The 11930-nt window shown below is 31.6% G+C and overlaps 1 protein-coding gene across 1 annotated transcript; it reads left to right on the top strand.

The window, feature by feature from the left end:
* The first annotated feature begins 2824 nt into the window (after positions 1-2824).
* LOC134726447 (RYamide receptor-like) lies at positions 2825-7947 on the top strand. The gene is made up of 2 exons (XM_063590851.1): positions 2825-3256; positions 7522-7947. The coding sequence occupies exons 1-2, from the start codon at positions 2825-2827 to the stop codon at positions 7921-7923; spliced, it is 834 nt and encodes a 277-aa protein (XP_063446921.1). The 3' UTR covers positions 7924-7947.
* Positions 7948-11930: the final 3983 nt, after the last annotated feature.

Genomic DNA, 11930 nt, shown 5'->3' with positions numbered 1-11930 from the left:
AGTCTTTTAATGTCACCTATCGGTTTATTGATGATGTACTGTCTCTTAATAATAATAGATTCAGTGATCACTTACATCTAAAATATCTAAGTGAACTTGAAATTAAAGATACACCGACACAGATAAATCTGCTTCATATGTGTACACCTTTTTTCGAAATGACTCCTGATGTTAGATTGAAAACCAAAATTTATGACAAACGCAATGATTTTTAATTTTCTTATAATCAACTTTCCATTTCTGTGTAGCAACATCCCAGCGGCACCATCATATGGAGTATATGTGTCTCAATTGATACGTTACTCTTTCGCTAGCTCAAAGTAAGTTGATTTTGTTGAACGAGGAATACAGCTTTCTCAAAAGTTGCTAAGACAGGGCAATGAAACAATCAAATTAAGGTCATCATTTAAGAAATTTTACGGTCGCCATCATGAGCTAATTGGCCATTATGACAAAAGTGTGTCAGAAATCATATCTGATATTCTTCCTCAGTCATAATAACCTTCCATCATTACCGAACTGAACAAAGAAATAACACGACGGGTGCCGTATACGGTGCAGGAAATGCTTACCCTTCCGGAGCACTTGATTTCACTTCCGGATTTGAGTGGAGCTCGTGTTGTTTCTTAATTATTATTTATAACTGTTGATGTAAATGTCCTTTGCTTTTGTGAGTCTTTGTTTACTCCTTGGTTTTGATTGTTTTAGTCTTCATACAAGGACAAACCAAATAAATATGTGTTTGATATCACTAATAGTATATCGTTTAAAAATATAAACAACAAGAATGTGTTAAAAGTACACGCAGCCCCACTCGCACTATAACTTTCCATGTACAATGGACAGTGAAATTGGGTAAAAAATCTAATTTGCCATTAAAATTAGAAAGATCATACCATAGGGAATATGTGTACTAAGTTTCAACTTGATTCGACCTCAACATCATCAAAAACTACCTTGACCAAAAACATTAACCTAAAACTCACACTTTCATTTTCTATGTTCAGTGGACCGTGACATTGGGGTCAACAGTCTAATTTTGCTTTATAACTAGAAAGATCATATCATAGGGAACATGTGTACTAAATTTCAAATTGGACTTCAGCTTCATCAAAAACTACATTTGTACCTTGATCAGAAACTTTAACCTGAAGCGGGACTAACGGACGGACGGACGGACGGACGAACGGACGCACAGACCAGAAAACATAATGCCCCTCTACTATCGTAGATGGGGCATAAAAACGTAATTTAGCGATTTAATAAATAATGTAATTTAATATCGTCGAGTGCTAAAACAGTCATATGTATTTTTTCGTTTTGCTTGATACTATTTCCAGATCTTTTAATTTCGGATTCAGTTAAAATATATCTGGCAGATACGGAATAGTTAATTGCAAGTCTTTTTGGTACAAGTCTGTATGAAAAATTCCGCTAAGTGACAATATTATAGTAATACCCTTTCACAGCATTAGCGCCTCTAGAAAAGGAAATAGCATTGTAAGTTACTTGAGCCCTATATTCACGTAGACCTCTCTTTGCGGTAAATAAAGTTCGATATAGCTTTTTTGTATGCATTCAAAGTTGAATGTTTAAAACATGTTGTAAAAAAAAGGTGGATAGAACACTTCAATAAGACAGCAACACAATAACTATAAAAATAGGTAAATCATTCAGAGATTAACAAACAAATTTTTAAACAATGATTGACAAATAAACATACAATAATTAATTTTTTAGATTTAAGTTTGAATGTTCCTTTGGTATCTGTTGCATATGTTTATTTCCTTGTCTATCAAATATTATTTATACAAAGACGACAAATAGTCATCTTTTATCAAGAGCAATTTTGAGAAACACATACCCACAAATAAGACATAGCACAGAGAACAGTTTACTTATTCTTATAGTCGTATTTCCGTGGCGTCCTTTATAAAAACACGACTTTGAATTGAATTACCACTGAGTATTTCTTTTCTCATTTGAAGATAATCGATGCCTAATTTTTATAAGACAATCCCACATGTTGTGCATTGCATTGTCATTTTCTTGTCTTTAACTTACAGCTGCATTGCTTATTTGTTTTATTTTCATAAAACAACGGCAATGCTATTTCTGCTTCAGCAATTACCCAATAACAGCAGCAACAGTTTACATCATTATAAGATAAGTTTATCAGCGGTTTTTTTAGATTGATTGTGACTAAAACAAGTATATAATATATAAAAGGATAAATTAAAACTCTTCGATCGATTTATTTATTAGTGGGTTTTTTCTTTGGAAATGTACGGAACAAATGTTTTCATTTTATTTCAAAGTAGGTTGAGAAGAGGAAGTGTAAATATGTAGTCTATCAAGGTGTTAATTTCTACATAAGAAACGAGATGAAGATGGACTTTTCCTTGCAGACAAACAAGAGTACTCGGGAAAGAACAGACTCTTAACTAAATGAAGTTCCAGCGGTAAACTGATGCAGGGAAGAATTTCTTTGATGAATAGAAATATATCGCGTTTACTGAACCAAACAAGAAATATGACATACAACACATCAGACCTCGAAGGAACAATGATAACATATCAACCGTATACATTGCCTCATTCGTTTATTGTGACGCTTCTATGCTTGTATGGTTTTATGATTTTTGTGAGCATTGGAGGGAATTTTGTAGTATGCTATACAATATTTACTGTTCAAAGACTTCGAACTGTAACTAATTTTTTCCTGGCTAGTTTATCATTCAGCGATATTTTGATGACTGTTGTTTGTATACCTTTTACCGTTATGAGCAATATTATATTTCATTATTGGCCTTTCGGAAATGTTATGTGTCCGTTAGTGCAATATCTTCAACTTGTTGCCGTTGTACAGAGGTCATTGACCATGGTGGCAGTGGCATGTGACCGTCACATTGTAATTTCAAAACCTCTAAAGAAAAGAATTTCTAAACCTAGAGCCAGAGTTATGATTTTTGTTTTCTGGATGTCTTCGATGATCATTGCTTTACCTACTGCAATACATTCGAAAATCGTATACTTACAGTTTGAACCAGGTTCGAACGGCCTGTGTATGGAAATGTGGGAGAGTCATAAGTCAAGATACATTTACAGTTTATTCATCATGTTACTACAGTACTTTGTACCCTTATTCATTTTAATGTGTACTTACACTCATATAGGCTATATGATTTGGATAAAGCAACCACCCGGTGAGGCTGATAGCACCAGGGATATGCGGATAGCTTCTTCTAAAAGAAAGGTAAGATATTTTCTAATTTTTAAATCTTATTTTCTATAATGTGTTGAATTTGACTTGTTTCTCTTTATAAGGAGTAAGTCGGGTGAGGGTCTATTTTGGCTTCCAATTTCAGATTCGTCTAATGTAAGGTTTTTGACACTTTTTAAACACTTCTTTGAGTGTCTTCTTTAGTAGATTCAGTTAGTTGATGTGAACTATTTGAACTGATTTAGTCATTAAAGACTCTCAATCTAAGCTTAAACATAAAAAATCTATCAAATATGGCATAATATGTTCCGTTTTAGATGATTTTTGTCAAAATGAAAGTGACCGCATCCGTGTTCATCCTCATATATGAACCCCTGTCCTAGCTCTCCTCCTCCCCATAAAAATCAAATGGTAGCTCCCCAAAATAAGTATGTTTTTTATTAGAGTTCAAAGATGACTACAAAAATATCCCTTTGAGCTAAAATAAACATGAATGACTGAAACTTAATGGACATAGAATTGGAATCTGAACATGATTTGTCGTTAAATTATAGTCAATGCTCTTCAAGCTTTCAATTTAATTTGACTTAATTGACAGACGATATTACCAGACACAGGTTAATCCTACAGATACATAATTATAAATGAAACGTTTTTTTTACTAATCACAATTGTTTCCGATATATGTTGAAAATATTTTTTCCTAAAGCGTGATAAAACTGATAAATGTATTATCCTTATTTGTTTGCTGCAAGCTTATTTTTGTACATTGTTTATTTCAAACTTGGACAACACTCCTTTTAGTTATATAAATTCCAGAAAAAATAAGAATACATTTATCAAAGTAACGTTTTATTAGAAGCCAGACAGTTGTATCCATTATTTAAGCCTTGAATTATTATCTAATTTGGGAATTTTATTACAAAATTATAAATAATATGTTGATATTTGTTAAACTTTACTTTTAAAAAGTTATTATGTATGTCATATGTACACTATGATATGTATCATGTAAAAGCAAAAAATATCGAACTCCGAGGAAAATTCAAAACGGAAAGTTCGTAACCAAATTGGAAAAAAACCAACCTCAAACACACCAAACAGATGGATAACAACTGTCAAATTCCTAACCTTGTCTGGGATTTTTTTTTCATGTCGAATTTGGTAGATTAAACCTAGCTAACTTGTATGGCAGTTATATTGTTAATGATGAGTGAACAAAACTAACAGACATAAAAGGTGAAAATGTCATAAATTGGGGTACGGCAGGCATTATTTATATAAAACAAACAAATATGTAAGAAAGAAACATAAAAAGCAAACATGACAGACAATAATACAACCATATACAATTGCACAATAACAAAATAACAAAATGACGGAATGTTTAAGTACAGAGCCAAGCCACATGCACTAAACATATTAAAGAAGCACAAAAATGCTTATAGACAAATCACATTAGCAAAAATAAAAACAAGAATACAAAATTAGCATATGACAAAAACACAATGTCTGTCAGTATAAGTACAGAACCATGGCATATGTTTCAAAGAAACAGAAAAGGCATAAGTGTTGTATATATTATATCTACTAAAATATGACGATTATTACATTTGCCCACATGAAACAAAATTAAACAAAACATCACATAACATCTTGAAATAAAAGATAAAAAAAAATCTTAATATTCGCATCTAAAATGCCACACGAAAGCTTGTATAGATTACACCAAAATCATATATTTCTTTTATTCAGAAACCAATAATACTATTTAAATATTTGCGTAAAAGTACAACACTTGCAATGACGTACATGTATCTATAATGCTCTGTTTATTGGATTTTTCTTCTTTCGTCATGACAAAACTATTGCCATTTGACAGCATTATATATCATATTCAATGTTACATTGGATATTTTAATTTAAGCCAATTACAGAAAATAATTTCGTTTATAAAATTGTAGGTTCATGTTGCTGATTCTTTCAAGTCCCGTTTGAATACGCTCCATGTTATAACGCAAATGTGAAATTTAAAGCTTTAGGTAAAAGAATATTTCGATGTAGATAACTAAAACACCCATCTTAAACACGACAAAATCGATTTAGCAACCTCTATTTAGTAGCCCAAGGTTTTTACCAATGCCTACGCAAATCTCATGATTCCATTCAGAAAATTAAATGCAATGAACTTCAATGTAAAAGTTTTGCTTGAATAAAATGTTCACCTTTAAATCAGCCTCCAACATGTAGCATCGAATTAAGTAAAATGTAACTCCATATTTTGCATCTATCAAAACCATGAGGTCATGCAGTATAATAGGAAAATTTACACGATTTTTACGAATGAAAACAAATCGTACAGATTGACATTGAATTCTTACGTTAGTCTGCATTTCTCATCCATTCTAGGGTTAATTCTACGGAATCCAACCTTTTGTTACCAAAAGATAATTTTATCCTAGTGTTAATGCATTTAGCAAATATACCTATTAAAACAAAATCTTCGAAACAGTGGAACACATATCTTCAGTAGTATCCAGAAGCTTTACACCGAAGTCTTTGTTAGCGTACAGGTTATTTATAAAAATAATCCCTTCAAAATTTTCGGTTGATAAAAATTGTATTATCAGCTTTAAGCATGTATATATCATTTTTTTTATATTATGATTTAAACACTTTTAGTATGTTGTTTATTGCTCTATTCATAATGTTATCTTTCTGGATGATGTCAATTTATATCCACAATTTTAAAATATGAATCAGTGAATCAGTGGGTATGAATTTTGAAATTGTAACTCTGTCGTATTAACTTGTAAAACGACTATCAATGCAATAAATTAAAGACACATTCAGTATGATCATTCAAATACGACATAGATGAGAGGTTGATATAGAACATACTTTTTTATTCTGTTGGTGACAATATTTGCTGTTAACGATGTTGATTCGGGAATCAAATCTGACAGAAATGAAAAACAGTAAAGAGTAACAGATTTTTTTTACAACAAAAGCATTGTCAACCTTCGCCTTTGTTTTCAATGTATTTACCAGGGTATTGACCTCGCAGCTATTTGTGATTATTGATATTGACAAATGTTACCGTATCTTTCATATTTTGTTGAAAAAAGGTCTGAACACGGAGACGACGGTCATTAAAACATTAGAGAAACAACCCAAACATTCATCCTCATTTGTCAAACATTATTTGTCACGTAATCGGTATATATGCACGACTAGAAAATAACATAACTAACATTTAAGTGTGTCTTTTGTCCAAGAAAAACATGGTATCATGTCATATTATTCAGTAACGTTACAACCTTGTATTACAATAATACAATTACGTTTATGTTCTTAGCAAAATACATGTATAAGGAAAAAATGAATTGGAAATATCAAGTTTTCAAATATATTACATCTACAATAATTTAATTCAATAAGAGATACAAATGTGTAAAAAAACAACGCTTAAATATACCACAATTTATTTTCGTGTTTACAGGCACTGTGACAAATTAAAAAATGCTGACTTTCGTATCTATAATAGATCTCATTTAAATTAAGTGATGGTTAAATATCTTAAGGTATGACCAAATGTAATTGATTATGCTACTTGATTAGGGATTTTCTGTTTTTAATTTTCCTAAGAGTTCAGTATTCTTATGATTGTTTTTTTTATTTTGTATTTATTTCAGTTATTTGCTAAACAGAAACAGAAACTGTTTGAAACATAGTTAAAGTTGAATGTTGAATAATCTAAATGATAAACGTAAACGACGTAAATGTTAACGCACTATTATAAATCAAAATAAATCAAAATTTTATTTAATTCTCCACATAGATGTTTCACAAATCTTTCGATTTTCAGCATTTAAGAATTTGAACTTCTTCTTTATAAATATATGATTGCCAAAGAGATAACTTTACATACTGACCTAATGACAAAATTGTGAACAATAACATTTTATCGTACTGCCTACAACTGTAAACAAAACCTATATATGTATCTTATTGTACGTTATAAAGACCTTGATATGGTAAAGCGTATATATATATATATATTCACTAGAAAAAAATATTGGCCTTATTTATACGACAACGACAACGGAAAACACATACGGCAGACAGTAACCTTCGACAACTCATATATTACTACGTTCAACTGATCTTGGACAGACATATAAAGAATGTAGCACTTATCTCATCTTTTACCTACCTATTTATATATTTCGTTCTCAAATAAAAAATGTTGTAATTTTTTTTAATTAATAAATAAATATATATTTTTTTTATTTCAGACATTAAAGATGTTGTTTGCTGTTGTTATAACCTATGCATTGACATGGCTACCTCTTCATGTGCTGACAATAAGCGGTGACGTCAACCCAGAATTGTACAATCATATGTACGCACATATTTTGTGGCTTATATTCCATTTCGTGGCCTTTAGTAATTGTGGTTCAAACCCAGTAATTTATTTTTATATGAACAAAACTTTCCGAAGTGGATTCAACGTCTTGTTTGATAAAATGTTTTGTGTAAATCGGTATTCACAATCTGTCCGACGCTTTACAATGTCCGTGCCATCAACAGGAGCTCAGCGAAGTTTTAATGGTTCATTTTCCTTCCATCGACGATCAAGAAAGCTACAGAAGCCAACCGGATCTTGCCAAGGAAGTACAGAATTAAAAACATTATAAACTATATATTCACTTATAACTGTATCGTCCCATCTCTTTGTATAAACCTTTGTTGAAATATGAGTAAGAATAAGGACATTAAATCACGCTTCATTTTCATCGTAATGTGTATATGCATCATTGTGCACTTCAACTATATCGTTCATTCATACATATCATCATCAATTGTGAAAATATGCTCAAAAAGATTTAAGTTGCCATAACATATTATTGTCTTATAATTAATTGTTTGATAAAAATTTAAGAAAAAGTATTTTATATTTATGTATGTTTTGTATGTTCTGGATAACACTTTGTGTGGTATACTTGTGAGAGTATTTTAATGTTTAAAATAAAAAGGATATAGTGAATAGATAATGAAATAGGTAAGCAAAAGATTTCAAATAGCATCAGCCTATCAATTGTCATCTGCGCTTAATAACGATAGCCATAACAAGAGCTGTATACAAAAGATATTTAACATAACTAAAGGATATGTTGTATAAAATTGAGAATGGAAATGGGGTATGTGTCAAGGAGACAACAACCCGACCATAGAAAAAAACAACAGCAGAAGGTCACTAACAGGTCTTCAATGTATCGAGAAATTCCCGCACCCAGAGGCGTCCTTCAGCTGGCCTCTAAACAAATATATATTAGTTCAGTGACAATGAACGCCATACTATATTCCAAATTGTACACAAGAAACTAAAATTAAAAAATACAAGACTAACAAAGGCCAGAGGTTCCTGACTTGGGACAGGCGCAAAAATGCGGCGGGGTTAAACATGATTGTGAGATCTCAACCCTCCCCCTATACCTTTAGCCCTCTCGTGGAGAGGGCTTACATAGGCTATGCCTGTTGCCCAATCCAATTCAATTTATTTGAATAAAATATTGTTTAAACTAAACTAAACCTTTAGCCAATGTAGAAAAGTAATTGCATAACATTATGATTACCAATGAGACAGTGATAGCCATCATCCGACCTTCACAAATTAGCAAAACTCAGATAGTATGGGAAAAACGGTAAAACCCATGTGAAGACGTTATTGTCGTCTCCATATCGTTTTCTTTGAAATCGATGACTCCCAAAATGTGGAAAATATAATATTAGTTTATATTTCAAGTAATCTGTCGTAACGAAATCCGGCTGATTTAATAATTTACTAGTTTTACACATTGTGATCGGAAAAGCAAAATACAAAATAACTCCAAGAAAAATCTAAAAATGGGAAAACCCTTATCCAATGGCAAAATCAATATCTACAACACATTGTAAAAATTGCCTCCTCCAAAAAATTTAAAAACCCGAGATAAAAATGAGCAGAAATATTCAACATCAATTTTGAAAGAAAAACATCAATTAGCAATGAGAGTGTCATCATTAAAAAAGCTACGGCAACTGATGAAAAAAAATGGTACAATGATTTAAAGTATTTGACCGAAAACAGAATGATTCTGCCATAATTATTCATATCATCAACACTTTTGAAGTGACTATGCTAGTTTATAGGTTGAATATGACACACTGTGGGGTTCCGCTCAAGATGTTTGTGTTCCAACGTTCTCTAGTAACTATGTCAAGAATATGAAAATCGTTATCCGTTCGTTTGATGTGTTTGAGCTTTGTTTTACAATTGCTAAGGGACTATAGATTTAGAATTTCTTTCGGAATTCAGTAATTTTTGGTGTTGTATCAACAGCCTTTAGAACCTTGTCAAAAGAGGGACGAACGTTACCAGAGGGACAGTCACACTCATGAATCGAAAATAAATAGACAACGTCATGGCTAAAAATGAAAAAGACAAACAGACAAACAATAGTACACATGACACAACATAGAAAAATAAACAATAAACAACACGAACCCCACCAAAAACTAGGAGTGATCTCAGGTGCTCTGGAAGGGTAAGCAGATCCTGCTCCACATGTGCCACCCGTGATGTTGCATATGTGATAACAAATCCGGTAAATAATCTTTATTCGGTAGGTTACATTAATGAAAGGGAAGAAGATTGTAGTCACGACGTAAAGAACATATTCGATTTCATTTGTGAAACGATTATTCCATAACAGTCAACCAACTCGGGATGGCGTCCGTAAAATTTACGAAATGATTATTTCAACTTGACCATTTGGAACTCTTGGTTTTAAAAGCTTCCTTGTGAGCAGCAACCCTCTATCAAGAAAAACATGATAGAAAATGCAAGCACGGGAATATCGTATCAATTGGGAGATATATACACCGTATGCAAGTGCTTCTTGAATGTTGCTACTTAGGAATGGAAAGTTCACATTTGGAAAGCTAAACTCATCTCTTTTATCGTAAAGTTTTGTTTTCAACCGACCCTCATTGGTGATTTCTATATGTTAGGCAAGATATGAGGCCGACTTAACTGTATCTGTAGTACCCTTCATCTCTAGTTCGATGAGTGCCGTATTGGTTCCAGTTTGAAAGATTTAAACGTGATATCTTAATAAAGGAATCGATCTCAATCTCATATGCCAGTCATTTGTATTCAATATTAACTCTTAATCTGGTTATACTTTAGTTTCAAGTGCACCGTTATCTCTATCAGTATATTTATAATTAAAAACTAACACACTCAATTTAACTCTTAAATTGTTATAAATACTGTTACATTTATGTTGTTTTTTCCATAACACTGCAACTGAATAACATATATTTATGTTTGATTGCAAAAATTCAATCGAGTGCCTACGTAACTAATCTTTTTATGAATTTCCAATGTTCTACTTGTAACTTGTCAATTTTTGGGAAAATTTCTTTAGAACTATATATTGAAACGTGATACGAAAATTAACCAACGACATAGATTATTGAAAATTTGATCTGAAAATGTGATTCCTTGCTATTTATCAATTGGAAATTAATGCATTAATGACCTTTAATGTTAAGTTCTTTGATCAAAACAAATCACTACTTTCAAAATGCATTCGATTTTGCTGTTATTCCGATGCGATTTTAACAGTCAAGATAAATACTACGTGACTAATTGATTAATTACAGGAACTTATGCACTTTTAGCATTACATACAATTTATTGTAATATATTGTCTTCTTGTAAATAACTATTTGTACATTGAAGCGAATGCAGGATTATTATACTAGGTGAACAACAATGAATAGTATTAAATCATCGACCAATCTGTCTTGTAACTAAATAACCACATTACAACGATGGGTTTTACTTATTTGTGTCTGTTTTATTATATACTTAAAGTTCGAGTCAGTCGTGGTGTGAAAAAAATTGATACACCAACTGGCAATCTAAAAGTATAAAAAAAAGCATACACTTTTTATGCCTCAAGTGATGGATAAAAATAGTATACGTGTCAAATAAAGGCAACAGTAGTATACCACTGTCCAAAAGTCTTAAATCGAATGAGAGAAAACAAATTCTGGTAACAAACTAAAATGTATTAATAAAAAAAAAACCGGAAAAAAACTTCGGGGAAAATTTTTACGGAGGGATACACATAAACTATTTAATTGAAAAAAACGGAATAACAAAACATGACTGAAAAGATACAGATCACCTCAACAAAAAAGTATACAATGTAGGAGTTTTCCATATTTCTTTATTGTCTAACAAGTAAAATATTCAAATTTGTCAATTATGGATTGACAAGTGTGTCCCACATAGTATTTCATTAAACTGCAGTTATCATTTCCTCAATAAAATAAGTACACAATATTTTGACTATTTTCTACATTGCAAGCGTTGAACTATTTGACCGGTCAATAGTTTTAAAATAATAATGACGCTTGCGGTGAAATAGTTGTTTCATCGAGGGTCAATAGTTTCAAGCGTCATTATAGTTCGCAGAATTGCAAATATAAAAAATGAAGATGTGGTATGATTGTCAATGAGACAACTCTGGATCTCCACAAGAGACCAAATGACACAGAAACTAACAACTATAGGTCACCGTACTTTTTGCATATTCGATATTGATTTAACCCTCACATTTATTGTCTATGTTTCTCTCTCGATATAATT

Source organism: Mytilus trossulus, chromosome 7 (genome assembly GCF_036588685.1).
Source record: "Mytilus trossulus isolate FHL-02 chromosome 7, PNRI_Mtr1.1.1.hap1, whole genome shotgun sequence".
Lineage (NCBI taxonomy): Eukaryota > Metazoa > Mollusca > Bivalvia > Mytilida > Mytilidae > Mytilus > Mytilus trossulus.
The sequence above is the reverse complement of the archived record's forward strand: the minus strand, read 5'-3'. Positions and strand labels throughout refer to the sequence as shown.